This window comes from Solenopsis invicta, chromosome 2, assembly GCF_016802725.1.
Source record: "Solenopsis invicta isolate M01_SB chromosome 2, UNIL_Sinv_3.0, whole genome shotgun sequence".
NCBI lineage: Eukaryota > Metazoa > Arthropoda > Insecta > Hymenoptera > Formicidae > Solenopsis > Solenopsis invicta.
The window spans coordinates 15085586-15106836 of NC_052665.1; the positions used below are offsets into that span (position 1 = coordinate 15085586).

Consider the following 21251-nt stretch of genomic DNA (forward strand, 5'->3'; position numbering starts at 1 on the left):
GCGCACTGACGCATGCGCCCAGGGTTTAGAGTTTCGCCAACGTCTCGTGTGTCGCGTGTCGCTACATGTGTGCATGCGCGAGTTTCTCGAATGTATCTGATTGGTTAGCGGAAGAAAAAAAAAATTGGAGTATTCGGACATTCTCTATTCCGAACTCGATCATAACGTTTGAAAAAACTACACTGTGCATTTTGTATAAAAAATTAAGTATGAAACGTCGCGTGTATGGATATCGATTAAATTAATCGCAGCTTGATTAATCGAAATCATCGGTGTGGACGTTACGCGACGCAGCCTTGTCATATCGACGTAGTGCGAAAATGGACCAATCAACGATAGAATCGGGAACTGGAGCTACGCCGTTGCGAACGATATTCTTACGTCTATCTGGCGAATCTGACAGGGATTTGTGTCTCGTTATCAAAATTTGCTAGTGTGCGTCATGGTACTCGAGTGGTTTCGTGGGAGATGTATATGTATAATGATACACACGCAACTTTGCAACTAATCGCGTCTGGTTTAGCAAAATATGAATTCAGCGTGATATACGCGCGCGTAATACGATAAGCTTAAAGATCAAGGTGCGAACCTACAGTCAGGATGAACGTCGTCACTGCTTTGAAGTTCTATATAACCAGGATGACAGAAGACAGCGGCCCTGGCATGAAGGTTCTGCTGATGGATAAACAAACGGTAGGAGCGATAATCAGTACTGTGATTTATGACGTTTCTTTTTTTTTTTTGTAATTCATCCTTTCAATCTTTTTCTCCTCTCTAATTACCTGCGTCTATTTTGAAAATGTAAAAAAATGCAACAATGCAGCTATGAGGAAGAGAACGACAGGTTCGAAGGATTATCGTCATTTTTTTTTTTTTCAAATTTTAGACAAGTATAGTCAGCCTGCTCTACAGTCAATCTGAGATACTGATGAAAGAAGTGTACCTATTCGAACGAATAGACACCGCCGTGCATAACGACACTTTAAAGCACTTGACATGTATAGTGTTCGTGAGGCCGACCAAGGAAAATATCGATTTGCTTTGCAAAGAGCTCCGGTATCCCAAATATGGAATCTATTATATTTGTGAGTGATGACATATCCTTATAGAAATTGTATTTTCAATCATTGGGTAAAATTGAGAGAAAACAGAAAGATGTATCGGAAGCAATGATATCCGTGATAAGAAGGGATGATCACCAGTAACGTATCTTTGCATTAGATTTCAGTAACATTATTGCCAAAGCAGACATAAAACTTCTGGCAGAGAGTGATGAGCGAGAGGTAGTCAGGGAGGTGCATGAATATTACGCGGATTACCTAGCTATTAATCCACACTTGTTTTCACTTGGAATAAATGCCTGCTCCGAAGGTAACATTTACCCATAAACTTTGTTAAGATAGATCTGTAAGTAATTTTATAAGAATAATAAAAAACTATTTCACATTTATGCATTGCGATTCAAGGGTTGACTTGGGATCCGGTGCACTTACACAGAACTGTTCAAGGAATAACTTCCGTTTTACTATCATTAAAAAAATGCCCATATATTAGATATCAAAATAGTTCGGACATGGCGAAGAGATTGGCAGAGAAGATAAGAGAAGTACTCAGCAAAGAGTCGAATTCTTTCGAATTCAGGCAAGAATCTAATCCTCTCCTCTTGATAGTTGATAGGAGAGACGATCCTGTCACACCATTACTAAATCAGTGGACATACCAAGCAATGGTGCACGAATTACTAACGATTAATAATAATCGGGTTAATTTGTCTCATGTGAAAGGCATTTCAAAAGAACTGAAAGAAGTTGTTCTGAGTGCGGAGCATGATGACTTTTATGCAAATGTAAGAAAATTTTTCATCTAATTTGATTATATATAGTCATTTTTAAAATTATTAGCATAGAAAAGTAGATACCAAATGATCAAAATTATGTGACCTTTGATTGAATTTTATATTTTAGTTATTTTTTAAATAATTTTACAAACCTTTGCGAAAAATTTTGTGTGTTAAAAATATCTATTCTTGAACAGAACTTGTATTTAAACTTTGGGGAAATAGGACAAACGATAAAAGAATTAATGGAAGAGTTTCAAAAGAAAGCAAAGAATCATCAAAAAGTTGAGAGTATAGCCGACATGAAACACTTCGTAGAGACGTATCCGCTTTTCAAAAAACTTTCTGGTACTGTATCGAAGCACGTTACAGTAGTCGGAGAGCTTTCGTCTCTCGTGGAAAAGCACAATTTATTACAAGTATCAGAATTGGAACAAGAACTGAGTTGCCAAACCGATCATTCCTCGCAGGTAATTTTCTCTGCAAAACATATATATATATATATATATACACATATATCTTTCTAATCATTCTGTTTATAGCTGCAAAAGATAAAAGCGCTTATTGGCAATCAAAAGATACGAGATGTGGATACCGTTCGACTCGTGATGCTTTATGCACTGCATTATGAAAAACATACAAGCAATGATATAAACGGTTTAGTAGAGTTACTTAAGAAGAGAAATGTTTCAGACAAATATATCAAGGTATTTATATAGCTATTTGTATAGTAAAACTTTGTTTAAAGATATATGTATATAACATACAAATGTAACATTTCCAGCTTGTATATAATATATTAGAATATAGCGGTGTTAACACAAGACAGAGTAATTTATTTGATCGAGAAGCAGTTGCTAAAATAACTAAAAAATTATTCAAAGGATTAAGTGGAGTAGATAACATATACACGCAGCATTCTCCTTTAATAAATGAAACACTAGAGGACTTGATAAAAGGAAAATTAAGTACACAGGCATTTCCATATCTCGGTAATATGATAATGTCACGAAGGTAAATTATATATTTATATATTAAGTAGTATATCACACACGTGTGTTAGATATAAATTATAATACACTATCGTACCATTTTTATAGACCACAAGACATAATAATATTCATGATTGGAGGTGCAACTTACGAAGAAAGTTTGGCTGTTTATAATTTAAATAAACAAAATCCGGGACTAAAAATTATTTTAGGCGGTACCACTATCCACAATTTCAAAAGTTTCGCAGAGGAAGTGCATCATGCCACCAGCGGCATCTTAATGCGGTATAAAATCGGAAAAAATTAATGATGTTGATATCGTCTTATTCCAAAATATTTATTTACTTTGTTATATATTTTGCTATTTATACATTTATGTATTATCTCCCTCTCTTTCTCCCTGTGTATACAAATATAGGACTATTCCACCAAGACATTCAAACGTAAATATCTCGAAATGTTGCATGAAACAGGATATTCTGCATTTAATAATTTTATATTTTCTATCTTTGTCGTGAAAACACAAATTTCTCTTTGCTAACTGCTATTCGTCATCTTCGTCATTCAGCATGTATTCCATTGGCATATCTGCGAGTTCATCATCCTTTACTGGTACCTTTAATAAACATGCATTACTTTTTTAATGTTGCAATAAACAAAATAAATAATATATAATGTATTGATTGTTGAATCTGACTTTGAATAATATCACATTAATCATTTTTATAACAAAACTCTAAATTTAAAATATAGAAATAAACCTGTAGAAACAAATCCATTTAAAGCTAAATAAAAAATGAAGTTTTATTAACTGTTTCCATTTCTCTGAAGCTTTAAGAAATATTGATTCTTTTGCAAAATTTTATTACAGAGTAAGCTTATCCTAATTTTTTTTATATAATTTTTCATCATAATGTATTAAGAAATTAATATGCTTACAAGACATCGTTTTTATTGTATATTAATAAAAAATCTATATTAAATTTTGGAACTAATTTTACATCTGTTAGAGTAATATTAAAATTCCATATTATTTACATAGGAAAATAATTTTTTATTTGAAGCACGCAGGCTAAACAAAAATAAGCTATCTAATCACTTTAATTCTGAATATACCAGTTTATGGTAATTCTTTAATAGGTGTATGCAGTAAGAAGCAAAAATGTATTCATTATATAATAAAAATTGATATTAATTGGTTAATTTCCATGTAAAAATATATTACCAATGTATAACTGATACTCACGTTTTCTTTTCTTCTTAGGAATTTTAATAAATTTTCTGCTTCTTAACAAATATACTAGCACCTACAAATAAAGCTACTTGTAACCTCAATTTCAATATTACTGTTTCATTTTAAGGAAATTGTAATTACATAAACAATATCTTTTTGTGAGAAAGGATTTTATGCTTTTTCTATATTATATTTTACTAAATCGATTGTAAAGATTACATTTTGCTATGCAAAATATATTGATCAAATTCAAATATATTTTTATATCATAAAAAATTTTGTCATGCAAAAAATCTATTAAACATAGTTTTTATAATAAATATTCATTTGGCTTATAATGTAAATATTGTTTGGCTATTAATGTAAATATTAAATATGATAAAACTAATTATCATATTATGAATATTTACAATAAAGATAAAATAGGAGAACCAATTAATATCCAACATAAATTCCATCTGTTGCAAGAACTTTTCATATATCCATGATATGCATTCTATCATATTTTTTTCTCTATGTAAACAAAACTTACCTCTACAATACCAGTGGATAATGCATATCCCGCCATTGCTAACGTAGCGACGAGCGCGGCGAGAATCTGATTTCTTCTTTTGTTTGGAAATTCACTTTCAGAATCTCTTCTCCCTCTTTCAACATTCTTCTCGGCTTTATGCTTCTCATAAGTTTGATATTCGTTTTCAAAGTACCTCTGTGATATACGCGACACATACTTCACTAGATTTGTACAGGCTTTCAGATGATTTTGCAGAACTGGATTCGGTAGCGGGGCTTTGAGCAATGGTGCTAGATACGAGTATATAACAGCGTCTAATGTGCTAGGCTGTTCCCCACAGAAGAACTCTCTATCTCCAAGCCTCGTAGATAATAACGTTAAACATTTTTGTGCTTCCGAATATACCTGTCATCACATAGATTCTCAAAGTTAATTTTAACCTTTACAAGACTTATTTAAAATATATTTATCTTATAAATCTTTTTATGCATCTAATACTCTCTAAATTATTATTCTGTTGCATGTTGCACATACCTCATTTTCGATAACATTTATATTATCTTCTAGAGGATATAAACTTTGCATTAAGGCATGCGCCTGCCGCTCAAATTTCCCTGGATAATAGAAATTAAATGGGAAAGACAGAGCTTTGCAGTACCACGGTCTAACTAATTCATCCAAATTCTTTTTATCTATCCACCTAAAAATAATGATATATCTTATACATGCTATATATCCTATATACATATATACAACCTCACAAAAACAGTGATATTGTACAAGATTCTAATTGTACTAAAATACACTTGCTGTTAATGTTATTTCTTTAAAACTAGGGACTGGACAAACATGTATGATGTGATCAGAATAATGTGCATCTCATAAACTTAGATAAAAATATTTTTGGACTGTTACTTGAGCCAAATAATTATTTAATTATTAAATTAGAATTTATAGACAAATTTATTACTAAGCAATTTTAAACTTTGCATGTACATCATTAGGAAAAAAATTTTTTAATGTCCAAAATTACTATAACAATTGAGGCCTTTGCTGACAACTGCTTTGCTAATAAAGCTTAAGCATAGGAATTCTTAGATCTAATTTTGAATGTGCTAAGTTTAGACTTTGAAAATGATATATATATATTTCTAGAAAAATTTTTGTTAAGATAGTGAACAATCAAATTATTTTCAATGGAATTAATTACAGGTAAATTTTTCATGATTTCAGTGTTACAAAAATAATATAATTTTAAAATCATTGAAATTTTGTGAGCATTGAGTTGCACCTTATTTTGATGCATCTCTGTATATCTCATACCATATAAATTGGAAGGCTGGATACAACTTTTCCTTAAGCAGAGAATCATAAGCGATGACGTCTGCCAAGTGTTTATCGCTTAATGTACAGTCAGAAATATGTTTTGCTCTAAAATAGGGCAATATATCTTTAACTGTATCCAAAGTACGAAGACCAGCCCTAAGCAAAGGTAATCGACCATTGGGTGTTCTAAATGGATTGCTCGTTAGATTTACTTTTAAAGGTACCCCACTGAATTTGGCATACGCCTACAAATAACATAACTGTATTAGGAAAAGATAAGTTGCAACCTATTATATCATATCAAAATATTATATTATTATTAAATAAATATGGCATTCAATGTGTGTTCTTTTTCCATACTCTTCAAGGGGAGGAAGAACTGAATTTCTTGTAAAATTTATCTTTTCTCTTTTTTTCTCTAATGTAAAAAAAAGAGAAAACATAAAACATGCCAAGAAATTCAATTTTGAAGTGTGGAAAAAGAACTTTAAGATTTCAATAGCAAAGTAACCAATTTATAATATGTAAATCATTGTTATAATTTCGGTAGCTATTAAAATGCAGTGGCTAACATTTGGCTTTCAATGAGTCGATTTAAAGATTAACAAAGCAGTGAGACATGTTTTATTCTTCTCTTATTTTCATTGATATCGCATCTAATCGACAATCTAAGTAAATTGATATTTTTGCGTAATATCCTTCTTGAATTGTATTTGTCAGATAGCAAGTAATTGTATCCCTTTGATGTCTTCTTTAACCGACCGTAGTATTACCTGTCTCTGCAATTAAATTTTGACTGAAGATTCCATCAAGATTCACTTGAAATTACACCAGGAACATCTCTCCGTCGTCTACTTTTTCTTTCAAAATATAATCTATCAAGAATCCCTTATTTTCAATGAACAATGAGTTAATCGTTTGAGAACCGCAGGTTCTAACAACGTTTATTAGAGAGATAGATTTTCAAAGAGATCGGCCGAAGAATCCACATGGTGGAAAAATCGTATGACATTTCTGATCCGTGCCACACTTGTTACATTACGAGAAAAAAAAAAGGAACCTGCTACCGTAGTTCGGACAGCATGATCGCGTCATAACCTCTACTCGTCGAGCGAAACGCACCAGAACTTGTAGGCACTCTATGTCGATCGACGGCAGGCCCCAATCGCCCTTCCAGACATCCAGCTGCAGCATCTCGGCGTTGGCCATTTTCAAAAACTCGCATTTCCAGTGAAACTAAACGCGTACGCGAACAAATCCTTCGGCGCGCAACAACTCCCGTCTACTCATCTATCGCGAACACTACCGCAAAGCGAAACCCCCTGCGCGGCCTGCGCTAAACGTAGCGTCGCATGGCACGTTGTAATTTGTAGGTTAGAATCTCTAACCTGCAACGTTAAGCTCATTTTACATGAAAGGTATAAGAGTACGAGCAGCACAAGCATAGCAGAGCCACTGGCCAATAAGAATCTTATATAAATCAATATGGCTTTATCCTAAATGTTCATTGGTCCAGCAATTTAATGTGATATGGTGGATCTAAAGATAACAACCAATCACATTCAGCTGTTGCTTAACCGTTCAGTGAGCAATCGTAGTGATCGTAGTATTCGTAGTGATTCGTAGTACCGAATATAATTGAATGCACCCATTGATTTGCTTTTTCTGCTGAATGCAGCCTATGACGTTCCAGCTTTTTTTTCTCGAGCTCCCCAATCATTTTTTTATCGACCTTAATTTTATTAATCATTAATTAATGCAAAATGATGTAACGATTAAAGCGTGAGTAAGCAATTTTGTAACTTGTGTTCCAAAGTTTAATTGATTTTGTACGTGGTTAAGTAATATAATATACAAAAAATAAAAACACACATGCTGAATTAATTGCTACTTTTAGGAATCCGGCGAAAAAAGCGGTGATAGCGGCAGTGATAAAAGATCTCTGTTGTGTCGTTAGATTGCTATAATAATATCCAATATGCTCACGCCGTTTGTATACTGGGCCCAAACGGAGAGTCAAATCACATTAAAAGTAGACCTGACTGATGTAAAGGTATGTTGTTTTTGATACATGTAACAAAATATAATTTCTGTACAAATATAAATGCAAATACTTTGGTCTAGATACTGGTATAAATTGTCATAATCATACACCTTATTTCACAGGATCTTAATGTTAATCTAAAGGAAACTACATTGCAAGTTACAGCCTACGGACAGGGAGCAAGAGGACTAAACAATTACAGCTTTGATTTGAATCTTCATTCATCAATTGATCCTAATGTAATAAGTCCCTAAATTAATTTTTCATGTATGTCTATGATATGAATTGTACTAAAGAAAACTTGTACCTAACATTTACTACAGGAGAGTAATTATAAAGTAATTGATCGCGAGGTGGATTTTATCCTGAAAAAGAAATATAATGGTTGGTGGCCAAGATTAACAAGTCAGCCACAAAAGCCCTCGTGGCTCAAAGTTGATTTTGATAAATGGAAGAGCGAAGACATGGATGACAATGAGGATGAGAAGCGTGATATTCTTAATGATTATCCAAATATGTATGATAAGTTGCACAAAGAGGAATTTGGTTATAGGAAAGGTATATATCACAAATCGATGTTACTCTAATGTCACAAAATTAATATATCTTATTCTTTCAGAAGATTTTAAAAAAGTGTATCTAGTCATATACAATCTCTTTCAATTTGTCGGTTTCATTTATGTGTTCATTGTAATGGGTATACGATATTCGCGCGACGGACCAGGTATATTTATATTATTTTATAAGTATGTTTTTTGTATGATTTTATTTCATCAAAATTTCCTTAATTTTTCATGTAGAAATTTATAATAGTGAATAATCTCGTTTTTCAAAAATATATTAACGTGACATGTGTTTTCAGATTTCATGAAAGAAACTTTCGACACGGTTGGCAATCCATTAAAGTTTGTACAAGTTTTACAATTGTTGGAGGTGATGCATCCTATGTTCGGATATACGAAGGGCAGCGTGCTGGTGTCTCTCTGGCAAACGGGAGGTAGAGCGTTTGTGCTGTTTTGCATGATCGACGCCGAGCCTCGTATGCAGACCAAGCCAGTTGTTTTTTACTTGTTTGTCATATGGAGCATGGTGGAAATAGTCAGATATCCGTATTACATCACGCAATTGTTAAACATTAAAATACCTTTGCTAACATGGCTGAGATACACAATATGGATACCGTTATACCCATTGGGCTTTCTATGCGAGGGTATCATAATGTTACGGAACATCCCGTACTTCGAAGAAACTCAAAGATTCACTATCTCTTTACCGAACAGTTATAACTTCGCTTTTCATTTCTCCTCTGTCATAAGACTCTATCTGCTCTTCTTATTCTTACCCGCATTATATATGGTGATGTCTCATATGGCTAAGTTGCGATCTATAAAACTTGGGAAGTCCAATATTAAAAAGAAGTATAACTGATTTCGCAGAGTAGAGCTTATATTGCTCTTTCCATCTGTAATCGCTATTGCGCAAAAATTATAATAAAAGAGAATAAGATACGTAGAAGAAGTAATAAACTCCGTTTTAGCGTATACAGCTTTCGTGATAATGCAACAGTTTTATATAGACATTTATATGTTCTTATCGCTTATATATTAAATATTTTTCAAGAGCAGAATTTAAATTTTAGGTACTTAGGTATAAATTGATTTTATTCCTAGACTTCATTATTTAGTATAATTAAATGCTATGTAATGAGGTACAACGCGCAGCGTATTTTCATTCTGCATATCTGCCATATTGTACCAAGCGGGAAGAACATTACAATATAGATTTCATCCGATGACTTTGCAATATGAATATTTGACTGCATTCCGCATAATGAACGGCGTTACTAGGAATTTAATTTCTTAGATATCTAAGCCTCAAATGCGAATATTCTGTACATGAAAGAATAAAGTAAATTATGTAAATAGGACAAGTGTGGTCAAGTCCTGTCTTTTTGAATTTTTAGCTTGTGGCAGCAAAAATATAACAGCAAATATGTAAATATGCGTGTGATTAAAATTAATATTTAATACAAAATATAATTGCTATCGCAACAAAAATTGAAAGCTAGTTAAGAAAAATACAATTTACGATATTTACTGTACTAACAGTATAAAATTTGTTTATTATTTTAAAATTATATATTTTGAATTATTCTTACTTTATATAAAATGTGAAAAAACAGAAGGATCGAAAAACATTTGCAAAATATTGAATTGTAAACTTGATAAATTTGAATTTCAAATTCGCTTCGAAAAAGCGATATTTTTGGCATATCGATATATATCGATATTAGTTGCCTCTATCTTCAGAACGGACTGTCCGGAGTCCTTCGGCGAATTTAGGTTAGGAAGCATGGTAGGCACGCTGTCTGCAACCGGTTGTAGTCTTGTACATACCTGATCGATTTAATGAAATTTGATTTTAATACACGTGTAACTTTACTTTAAACTTATATTTCCGCATTTCAGATTCCGCTATGAATCCGACTTGATACGATGAAATGAGTCTTCCAGTAAGCAAGTATTTGGAAATCGTCGTGACGTGATGTGACGCGAGACACGTTTTCGTCCAAATCCGTGGCGAATATTTTAAAATGTATCCTACCGATCTGACGAAAACGATTTCACCGTCGGCTACCGACAAAGGAGTGTTTCTGAGCGACACCGAGCTCGATAAGATCGCTCTATTCCTCGTTGGAAACCAGCAACGCTTTAGAGAAAACATTATAATCCCTACGATGATGGGGCCCGTGCAAATAAAGACCATCGAGGAGAAGAGGATAGAGAGGATGATGGAAAGCTGTGTATTTAAGAGCATTATGAGTTGTGTTATTGGTATGCCTCTTCTCTACTTCTCTCTATATATAAATATCGAACTTTTAAAATTGATAAAAAACATGTATCATATTTAGAAAATTATAGATGTTTAGATTTAATCTTTTGCAATCCTTTGTAGATGTAATACAGTATCCTATCATATAATTTTTCAAGTATTTTATTCTATATGTGATTATAATGTTCAAATATTTTAAAAATCTCTAAAAAAAGAATTTCTCAAAGAATTAAATTTCTTTGATTCATATTAAATCACGAATTTTTATTTATTCGTCGGAAATAATTTGAATCACAGAGTCAAGATTAAAATTACTGTTAAAATTACATTGCATTTGAATATTTATTTTTCAGGATATGGTTTGGGAGCAGCCATTGGACTGTTCTCCTCCAGTGTGAATCCCAACGTAGCGAGCGTAGAGAAACAACAGAGCGCGCGAGAAATATTCAGGGAGATGAAAACCACGACTCTCAGTTATGCGAAAAACTTCGCGGTTGTTGGATGTATATTCTCTGGCATTGAGTGCACAATAGAATCGGTAATACTCTAGATACGCGCGTTAAAAATTTGTTTTGGGATAATAGTTACTTTCCTGGATGTATTTTTGGCGTCGTAATAAATATTTTTAATTTCAGTATAGAGGTAAAACCGATTGGAAAAACGGCACATACGCAGGCGGTTTAACAGGCGGACTAATTGGCTTAAGAGGTATTCATAATTTCCCCATGCATTATCAAAGTTACATTCTGAAATTCACTGCCAGTATTAAAAATCTATACGTAACTACAGGTTTTTAGTATTGGCAGTTTATATCAGAACGCAGTCTAATTATTAATGTTTATCGAATTCACTTAACTTTTAATCTGACGCTCTTTGCAGCTGGAATAAAAGCGGGTATAGTCGGTGCCGCAGGCTTCGCGGCATTCTCAACGGCGATAGATTATTATATGCATAAATCTTAGACTGCGTAGCAGAGATTGTTAAAAGATATATATTTGTATAAAAGAGATATAAAAATCTATGTAATTACGTATCTATACAATTCCTGTATAAAAACATGGAAATGTTTCTGTTGTAAATATGCTCGTAAAACTAATATCGTGTGTCTGAATTAAAAGCGTAAAATATATTGCCTTTTTTTAATTAATTACCTAATAGTCATTCAATTTCACGTTAATATACGAAATTCTTTTTCTTACGTGTAATTCTTATATGTAATCACATTTCATATGTTTCGTTGTATTGCACGAAACGATTCTCATAAGGAGATATTCGTATGTGATATACACGTAAAGAGTTTCTAAGTCCGTTGTCACATTTATCTTAAACATTACGTTTTTACTTTGATCATGTATGACGAATATATAATACTTATGAATATTCAGGAATACATTTATCGTTTATATGTTTCGTGGACTCGTATATACGTGAAGGAGACCTAGAAAAAAAAAAGTTACGAACGGCCAATTTCAAGGAAAAAAAATGTTATAAATATATCTAAAATTAACTTTGGATTGTTCTCTATCTTTTAAAAAGTGTTTGGAACATTCGTACTTCTTTGCTTCTAGGTCCTAGCTTAATATTAACAATTAAATGATACACTGTATTAAATGATACGATTGCTTTGAAATAGTCTGGCGTAATCATTCAGATCTTTTTATCCGAGGATTGTGTCAGCTTTTTAAAGTTTTTATACATCTGTCTTACATAAATTCAATAAGACATTCTTCATTCACTATCGATCAAATTTTATCGATAACTTATGAATGTATGGCTCAATTATGGAAATCTTTTTGTTTTAATGCAATTGAAGCGTTTATGACAAATTGTTTGCATATTTATATATGGAAAAGTTTTGAATTTTTTTACGCATGTTAATATTCGTACTGTGATAGTGAAATAGATAAAAGTTGCAAGGCACTTTCTCTTTACATTTCTTTTCCGCGTGTTACATTCTATTGTACAATAATTGTCATTTGAGGTAAAACTCCTATTTATTACGTCATGTGTATAAGATATCTATTTTCTTTTGATAAAGAGTGCTGCATATACAGCGGAGATCTACATAAAAGTTCTTTTGAAATGTAAAGTTATTAGGCATTAGCTTATATGAGATACTTGTATTCTCAATCTTGATTCATTCGTCTCGCGTTTTACTTATGCAATAAAATCTTATTTAAATGCTTATCTATATTCAAATGCATGATCCGAGTAAAACGTTAAGCAGTTTATCAATAATTAAGACAGAAATCACATGGAAAAGTGATAAATTGAAGACAAATGCTTTTCTTAAAAAAAAAAAAAAAAGTATTAGAATAAGATTCTCAGTAAGTACTCGCACAGTAAAATCTTAGAAATAGAGCAATTTCCGTTCAAATAAATTTTGTTAAAAGGAACAAGTTACTCAAGTGCCTTACCTATCAACCTTGGATATGCAAACATTTGTTTCATACTGTGTCGTAATTTCAGATCGAGTTTGTTGGTTTGTTTGTTTCTGGACAAGGCAGCGGATGGCTAACAGAAATGTATCACGAGCCATATCGACAATATATGCTTATCAAAAGACGATTAGTATTTTGAGATTCTTACGAAATATATGTCTATAAAACGCATAATGCGTGTCAAAATAAGATTGCCCTAATAAAAGGCAAGTTTATAAAAAATATTGCGCCTGAAATCAAGACCCCGTTAATCGTATGAGCCACTAAAAAAGTTTTATAAATTTTTTTGGCACTCGTAACAATGGAGTCCTTCACTTCATACGTCGGTACACAAACGCATGTTCAATCAAGGTTGCTGTTGTTGCATCTGCGCTTGCATCACTGCCAGCAATTCCTGCATGTGCCGTATTTCCGCCTCCTTTTCTTGCAAAATGCGATCCTTTTCAGATACGGTGCCGTTCTTATCCATTTCCGCGATGCTGTATGGAAAGAAACGATAATTAAAATAATGTTCATATGAGCAGCAGAAATATATTGTAATAAAATTTAATATAGAATATTTTTATTTATAAAGTAAAATAAAATTTATGCTCACGTTTGACGTCGAGGGGGCACCGGAGCTCCCTTCGCTAATCTTTCGCTACGATAATTCTCGTAATGTACCTCTTGCGTTACTTCCTGTAGGTCTTGCATATGTGTACTATAAAAAAAAGTAAAAAGTTAGACTCACGTCTATCAATGTAAAAATATATAATTATAACAGAAACTTACATCAGCATTGTCCTTAACTTGATAAAATCGCAATGATCGGGATTCTCCACTTCGACCACGCCCCACGGATACAATCGGCCACGTACTCTCTTCCCTTTGACCTCGAGCAAGGTGTTCGCGCCGCATACCGCGAACGGAACAGCCTCCTTTAACTGACGCACCTGTTCCTTGTAATCCTCATCTTCGTCGCTATCACAGTCCGGTAAAGGATATATTTTGATTCCATTGCCTTCAATCTCCTCCATGACTCTCTTCTTCAAGCGCAAGACTTCCTTTTTGGTAAGTACATCAGCTTTTGCTATTACAGGTACTATATTTACTTTGTTGTGAAGTTGCTTCATAAATTCGATATCCAACGGCTTCAACCTGCATCAGTGGAGAAAAAAAAAAGGAAAAACAATTGTATTATTTGCTTCACCACGCTTATCTCTAACACTAAATAATTAATTCAATTTTATGGGATAATAATTTGTTACCCGTGACCAAATGGAGAGATGAAATAGAAACAACAATGTATTCTATTATCCACAATGTTCCTCCTGTTTAGGCCGCTTTCGTCACGAAGAAATCTTTCAAATTGATCGTCTATATATTGAATAATAGCGCGGAAACTGTCCGTGTTATCAATCGCATCTCCGTAACCAGGTGTATCGACGACTGTTAGTCTAAGTTTCACGCCTCTTTCTTCAATCTCAACCGTTGAAGCATCAAGTTTGACAGTTTGATTAGTTTTCTCTGTTCAAGAAAGTACAATAAACATTTCTTAATTACATAGGAATTTGTAAAAATCACACATTCCATTTATGTATCATGTCTGAAATAAATGCGATTTGTTTATGCTTACCGACTGCATCAGGAATTATTCGTTCGGGATACAAATCCGTGAGGAACAAACTGTTCACCAAGGTGGATTTTCCGAGGCCAGATTCTCCCACAACCATAAGCGTAAACTCAAAACCTTTCTTCACGGATTTTCGATGCACTTGATTCGGCAAATTTGCAAATCCCACATAGCCAGGCGTCTCAAGGCTCGCAAACTGGAAGCATACGAGTGTTTCAAAATCAGTTATAATATTTCAAAATAAAGGACGAATATGTAATCTCGAAACCTTTGCAAAAAAAAAGTAAAGGTATGCACATTTAGATATATTATTCTCATATCTTTTAAGAAAGGTTCACAACTGGTGAGTAGAAAACATTAACATCGCAGAAATAAATTAATAATAAATAATAATAAATAAATAAATAATTAAATTTGAATTTCTGTGAATGGCAATAGCCACTACAAAAATGTAACTACAAATTCTTTTTTTAAAATAAATTATAAGAAATTCAAATTTAATTAATTTATTCATATATACATATTATATATCAATAACAAATTAATTAAATTTAAATTTCTTTATATATATTCCGCGATGTGTTTTTCATTTGAGAATTTGTTGTGGATTCTTCTTTCACACGCAAAGGGATTCAATTATAGATGGTTGGGCCTGACCGCAGGCATTCATGTGACACGTAAGCCACAGGCACTTACCGTTTTCACGCTTTCGCTCGACATGTCGGACGCGTGAGTCCGTGGACAAGCTCGCGCTTTGTTCCTACCGAAGGTCGCGGTCAATTCCAGGCCGGGTTTCAAGCCGTGCAAGCGTGCGACAGGACGCGGCGTCGCCGGAACACTCAAAGGGAGTATCGCTCAACTGACGGGAACTGACGGGAGACAGAGGTTACCTCAGTCACGAATGTATCCGCATCTCACGCGCAAATGTTCGTTCGATAACGTAGCGCGTCCCGCCGCGATCTGAGGTCTGATGTGCCCGACTGGTCACCGCTACAGTAGCCGCCGAAAGCGTCGCGCGGTCGCACCGCGTCCAGGCACGACGGCGAGTCTCGGGGAACGGGCGCGGAGGCACGGACTGTACAGGATATCGCGTTTAGATTGGGCGAATGGCGGGCGGCCGCGGGGAAAGGAGAGAACACGATGAATCGGAGTAAGCTGAGGCGTGGCAACCGAACAGCTGAACGGCATTCCGTTACGTCCTCGCAAAAAAAAGATGCGATTAGATTTCTCATGTCTGCAAAAATCAATAACGATATATATTTGTCGATGATGGTATCGATAAATCTTCGAACCTCTCCTTCACGTGATTCTTTTATTTTGTATTATTATATTTAATTATATTTACTATACTTATTTTATTTGAAAAGACAGAATTCAGTGTAAAGCGTAGCACTTATTCGGGTTTATTTATATTTAGAGAGAAAGACAGAGAGAGGGAGATATAAGGCGAGCTTACAAAATATATTCGAATACGCATTGCATATTATTCACAATCACAAGTTACATCTCGTTTACTTTGCCGTAACCGACATCACTTACCCTAATACACTGCACAGATACGAGGCAAACAGCTACTTTATTCAGGAAATGGTATCATATACAAGCATTGTTTTACATAATATTTATTATTATTTCGAGTTTTCGTTTTTTCCTTTTTTAATTATTCGCTATTCTCACGACGTTTCTCGTAATTTCTCAACGTCATTGTTAGCATTGGTTAATCATTACATAATTATTAAATGTATAATAATCGGCGCATTCCTCCTTTGTATCGCTTCCCGCAATGTAGAAATTTGTTTGAATCACTCGCATGTTATACTTCGCAATCCTTCATCAATCGGGTGTTGATTGGAAAGAAAAAAAAAGAATAATCGTTCAGTAATATCAAACAATTATATGCTATTATCGTAACGAACGGTTGATACACAATGATCAGCGTTGTACGGTGAAACATAAAAATTCTATGGAAGGAAACGAAACCTAGTTGTAGTCGCCACTTTCCTTTGTACTTCTTTAAACCCCGGACTTAGCCCTTGAGTACAGATTAAGAAATACTAGCGTAAGATGAAATATACATGCTGTGACATTTTTATATTTTGTGATAGTTTTGTACATATACCCTCAAGTATTATTACAGACACGAAACTCAACATTAAATTGACACGAGTATTAAAATGTACTCAACTGCGTAGCATCTTAACAATCATCATTTATGTATATAAATCGCTATCCGCTATTGGAGCATGCATTGTGCATACACTTTTTTCTCTTTATGTATACTGTAGTTACAAGTATTCTATTTTCATCGAGAATCGAGAGAAGTTAATTTAAATACAAAAGATTTTTAGAAGAACGATGTTTATTCTTGATTAAAAATGCGCAAAAAATTTAGGTAGAACTGTAATAGATTTGTCTGCAGCATATATATGTATACATACATGTATACATATATATATTTTTCCTTGCGGGCGATACCCTTGTAAGAATTAAAAAAAGGACATCCTGATCATAAATGTTCGAAGAATAACTAGATTTTTATTAGGAAACTATGAGAGAATCGTGGATCGATTTTAAAATTTTGTCAACAATGTTTTTCTCCCCAATTTCCTCGGAGAAATTAGAGACTATTGATGATATCGTTAGTTTTACTTGTCCTGCGTTTTCAATTTTTCTTCTCGAGGCTTTGCACCTCCGTAAATGGAACTTGTTTTACTCGATTCTGCAATTGCATTCACAGGCTCTTTAATAGTTCTTGGTTTGAGCTCCAAACGTTTTCTTCCAGTAGTGTCTAAGATAAAAAATGCAATTAAATATTAATTATATGAATATATAAAATTATATAAGATTATAATTTTAACGAGTATTTTTCAAATGTTGTTTAGATCGATTATTTCGTCCAGCAAACGAGTTTAATTTCTAGTCACTCTAAATATATTACAAGAAATTTTAAGTGGAAAAAGATTATTCTTCCATGCCGAGAAATAAACTAAAAAATGTAAATCCAAAATCTATTATTTAATATTAAAGATGTGCGAATAGTTCAAATTCAATCGAATCTGAAAGATTTAAATTCAAGTAGTTTGAGAATTTTGAATCATCGACAATTACTTATTAAATCTGAAAAAATTTGATTAGACATGAAAACTTTAAATTCGTTTTAATTCAGTCTCACAAATGGTTCACACACTTATTCAACATAGTTTTCTATTCTATTCGGATTTTATATCCTTATTATAGTAGTGATCGTGGCGCAGAGTTGTGCGTCTACTCTCTATGCTGAAGATCTGGGTTCAAACTGATCATGACACATGTGATTTTATTCGATCACTATCTCTCGGAAAGTAATGAAAAACCACCGAGAGTATCTTGCCAAAAGAACCCCTCTAAATTAAGTTCGGAATCGGCGTTTAAACTGTAGGTCCCATATATCTATGTAAATTGCAATCATCATTACAAACGAATAAATTGTAAAAAGTGCATACCACAGAAATACATGAAGGGTCACTATGCTCTGACAAAAGCTAAAAACTCGAGAGATAAAAAAAAAAATAAAAAATAAAACTTTAATTTTTAATAAGCAACTACAAGTGATAATATGAAATTGCAATCTGTTTTGAAATAAACTAATACATAAATTTCTTAGATAGATTTTTCATTAAAATACTAATTCATGGTGATTAGCAATGCATTTTCAAAGATGATATCATAGACATACCTGGAGGAGGTGCATCCTTCTGATAAAGGTCATCTTGAAAAGGTTTTCGGTCTGAACCAGTTCCCCGAAGTGGAGGTTTATTAACGTACGCTCTGCTAGACGTACTTCGTGACCAATCACGATTTCCACCTGTGTCATCGTTGAATTGGCCATAATTGCCTCTATTACTTCTAGAATCCCATCTATCGTTACCTTGCCTACTACCTCCGTGTGAGGCTCTATCGCTGTATCCTGCGTATCGAGACAAACTATTAAAATCTTTATTTTTTTATAGAGATTTGCAGCACGTTAAATTTCACGTGCTACGATAGATGAAGAAAGAATTAGTTTGGCACTATAAGCATTAGTATTGTGTTAGTATACAAATGCAAGATATGCATTGCATTCTATTATTATCATCATTTGTGAAAGCCCATAATGTTTACTTAAATATGAGGATTTACTATCAAAATCATCGCCGAATCCGCTACGGCCGGAATCTCGTCCTTTAAATCCGCTACCACTGCCGCCGCTGCCACCGCGACCTCTCCTGTCGAAGCCGCCACCGCGGTCGTTTCTTTTTCCTTCCGCTACATCAATTTTGATCAGACATTTGTCAACTTCTACTGCCCCATCCATTTCCAATGCCGCCTCTAGATCGGTCAAGTCTTCAAACTCGACATAGCAAAAGCCTTTAAATCTATAAAGTAAAATAATTAAAAAATCAATTTTGATATATTTCCTTCTTCTGTTTTTCCTGCAATTAATACGTACTTGTCAGTGTCTCTGTCTTTAACCAGTCTGATGACTTTGACATTGAGCTTCTCGAAGATTTTGTCAACGTCGCCTTGCACAATTCCATTCGGCAAATTTCCCACATATGCAGTATATGGAGGTTCTGTTGGCAACGGTTTTCTACTTCGATGAGTAGGGTAATCTCTGAACAGAGAAAAAACATTAAAGTCATTATCAGATCTATTTTTTTTTTTTTAAGTTAAACTTGTTACATAGTCTTTACCTTTTCTTTTTCTTTATGCTTCAATATAAAAAGAAAAAGAATATATGAACTGTGCACCAGGCACAGCTAAAAAGAACAAGCCTTGTTTTAAAATCCTATTACATGCATGTATGGTTTAAACTATTACGTCCACCTGTGAAGCAGTTGTGGACGTTTTTATATTACACTTCTTTAGTTATACAAGTTCTTCAAAGAGAAAAGACTCGTCTTTTCTCTCAATAAAATCAAACATCATCATTACAAACGAATACCAGCGTAATGTATAGAAACAAATATCTGTTAATATCAGTTGTATTCGACTGCTCCAAAATGACAGATAATGATATGTTCATGGAAGCTATGAAGAAGCTACGGATTTGTTTTATCTTTCTCCCCATTATCGCACGTTTCAAGTGAACACGTTTTTTAAATGAAAAAGCTCGCCTACACGCAAGTACGTGCGCGCGCGCGCGCGCGCGCATATTGTGCGTGTGTGAAGCGAGAAGAGCATTGTGTACAGAGAAGGCACGTCGACGCGCGCCACTCGAGACATTCACGCGTAAAGCGACGGCGAAGCCGGAGCGAGACTGCTCTGACAGCAATTGACCAAAATTCGCCAAAACTCGCGATGCTGCGCTGCACGTTGCGCGCTGTCGCGCAAAACGATCCTTCCTCCCTCTCTGTCTGTGCTCCGCGTCACCTTCTTCCTCATCCTCGCGCGGCGTGCACCGCACGTGCACTGTTTCTCCCGGTCAACGAGGACGCTTCGTCGCATTGCGGCGCGCTGTCGCACGGCCGGAATCCGCGGCCCCCCGGGCGAGCCTAGCCGGCCAAAATAAAGCCGCGTGTCGCGGCGCCTCGCAAGGTGTTGCGCCCGCACTCGCCGTAACACTTAACCTTAAAACCGGGAGATGTACGCGTGCGAGACGGGACCGTCCCCGGCGGCGCGACTTGTCGCACGCACGGCCCACGCTCGCGGTCGCTCGGAACACCACCGGCCGCGTGACACGACCGCAAACACGGCTGATACTTGCCTTGAATCGTCGTAACCACCTCGACCAGCCATATTGAATGCACGGAACTGATCGGAACCGTGTGAGTCGAATCAGTCACCGTGTGCGAGCGACACCATCGCGCCCGGCACCAGACGGCGCCCGGCGAGACGCTTCGACGACGCGTTTACCGACACTGAATCTCGGGGCGTAGGCCGACGCGGCCGCGTTCACTGAAAGAATTTAGCCGATCGAAACGACGAGCCGGAGCGAGATGACAAGTGATGACAAGCGACACGGAACGCACTTCAGGCTCGGGATCGAGGCCTCTCGCTTCGGCCCCGCACGTCGAATCGACCAATCGCGCATCCGACATCGAGAGCGCAGCTGTACGGCTTTCAGAGACTAGACGCGTGATTGGCCGACGGCTGCTCGATGCGCGCCGGCGCGGCCAATGAGAATCGCCGCGACCATCGTCTCATTCGAACGATCCACGATTGCATCGTTCTCTCGATATTGTAAATAAAAAATAAAAGGAAAGATTCTTAAAAGGATAAAATTTGTGTTCCGAAGGGCTGTACGATTGGCGACGATTAAAGAGAAATTAATGCGTACACATGCGTGACTTTCGAACGGAGGGCAATCCATCCCGCTTTCTCGCGAATTTTGATGGCAGACGCTTCCGATTGATTTAATCGGTGATTTTATCACGTATATTATTTTGCTAGACTATTGC

General features: G+C 35.1%; 6 protein-coding genes across 11 annotated transcripts; 3 read left to right on the plus strand and 3 right to left on the minus strand.

Moving 5' to 3' along the window:
- The first annotated feature begins 151 nt into the window (after positions 1 to 151).
- On the plus strand, positions 152 to 3264 carry LOC105197426 (vacuolar protein sorting-associated protein 45). Its single transcript, XM_011163768.3, has 8 exons — positions 152 to 693; positions 887 to 1085; positions 1222 to 1371; positions 1467 to 1846; positions 2035 to 2307; positions 2380 to 2544; positions 2622 to 2851; positions 2938 to 3264. The coding sequence occupies exons 1-8, from the start codon at positions 601 to 603 to the stop codon at positions 3134 to 3136; spliced, it is 1689 nt and encodes a 562-aa protein (XP_011162070.1). The 5' UTR covers positions 152 to 600; the 3' UTR covers positions 3137 to 3264.
- Positions 3148 to 7316, minus strand: LOC105197425 (metaxin-1). 2 transcript variants are annotated; one of them, XM_026131091.2, is made up of 6 exons: positions 7026 to 7316; positions 5901 to 6148; positions 5112 to 5277; positions 4596 to 4982; positions 4076 to 4136; positions 3148 to 3445 (listed from the first exon to the last, which is right to left on the minus strand). In XM_026131091.2, exons 1-6 carry the CDS (start codon positions 7110 to 7112, stop codon positions 3429 to 3431), a joined length of 966 nt encoding a protein of 321 aa, XP_025986876.1. In that variant the 5' UTR covers positions 7113 to 7316; the 3' UTR covers positions 3148 to 3428. The 2 variants fall into 2 exon arrangements, with proteins under 2 accessions (XP_025986876.1, XP_011162069.1); XM_011163767.3 differs by lacking the exon at positions 4076 to 4136 and having other exon boundaries at positions 3150 to 3445; positions 7026 to 7309.
- Positions 7317 to 7471: 155 nt separating this feature from the next.
- Positions 7472 to 9877, plus strand: LOC105197427 (very-long-chain (3R)-3-hydroxyacyl-CoA dehydratase). Of its 4 annotated transcripts, none has more exons than XM_011163774.3 (6): positions 7472 to 7685; positions 7801 to 7956; positions 8070 to 8186; positions 8271 to 8505; positions 8570 to 8671; positions 8810 to 9877. In XM_011163774.3, exons 2-6 carry the CDS (start codon positions 7882 to 7884, stop codon positions 9373 to 9375), a joined length of 1095 nt encoding a protein of 364 aa, XP_011162076.1. In that variant the 5' UTR covers positions 7472 to 7685; positions 7801 to 7881; the 3' UTR covers positions 9376 to 9877. The 4 variants fall into 4 exon arrangements, with proteins under 4 accessions (XP_011162076.1, XP_011162072.1, XP_011162073.1 ...); XM_011163770.3 differs by having other exon boundaries at positions 7473 to 7732; positions 8567 to 8671; XM_011163771.3 differs by having other exon boundaries at positions 7473 to 7689; positions 8567 to 8671.
- A 341-nt stretch (positions 9878 to 10218) lies between these two features.
- On the plus strand, positions 10219 to 13086 carry LOC105197429 (mitochondrial import inner membrane translocase subunit Tim22). 2 transcript variants are annotated; one of them, XM_011163777.3, is made up of 5 exons: positions 10219 to 10302; positions 10416 to 10781; positions 11133 to 11317; positions 11415 to 11487; positions 11659 to 13086. In XM_011163777.3, the coding sequence occupies exons 2-5, from the start codon at positions 10541 to 10543 to the stop codon at positions 11739 to 11741; spliced, it is 582 nt and encodes a 193-aa protein (XP_011162079.1). In that variant the 5' UTR covers positions 10219 to 10302; positions 10416 to 10540; the 3' UTR covers positions 11742 to 13086. The 2 variants fall into 2 exon arrangements, with proteins under 2 accessions (XP_011162079.1, XP_011162078.1); XM_011163776.3 differs by having other exon boundaries at positions 10235 to 10335.
- On the minus strand, positions 11753 to 16079 carry LOC105197428 (septin-1). The gene is made up of 6 exons (XM_011163775.3): positions 15529 to 16079; positions 14836 to 15028; positions 14468 to 14726; positions 13992 to 14357; positions 13816 to 13920; positions 11753 to 13699 (listed from the first exon to the last, which is right to left on the minus strand). The coding sequence occupies exons 1-6, from the start codon at positions 15550 to 15552 to the stop codon at positions 13567 to 13569; spliced, it is 1080 nt and encodes a 359-aa protein (XP_011162077.1). The 5' UTR covers positions 15553 to 16079; the 3' UTR covers positions 11753 to 13566.
- A 310-nt stretch (positions 16080 to 16389) lies between these two features.
- On the minus strand, positions 16390 to 20814 carry LOC105197430 (eukaryotic translation initiation factor 4H). Its single transcript, XM_011163778.3, has 5 exons — positions 20558 to 20814; positions 19301 to 19465; positions 18991 to 19226; positions 18548 to 18778; positions 16390 to 17620 (listed from the first exon to the last, which is right to left on the minus strand). The coding sequence occupies exons 1-5, from the start codon at positions 20587 to 20589 to the stop codon at positions 17478 to 17480; spliced, it is 807 nt and encodes a 268-aa protein (XP_011162080.1). The 5' UTR covers positions 20590 to 20814; the 3' UTR covers positions 16390 to 17477.
- Between the last annotated feature and the right edge of the window lie 437 nt (positions 20815 to 21251).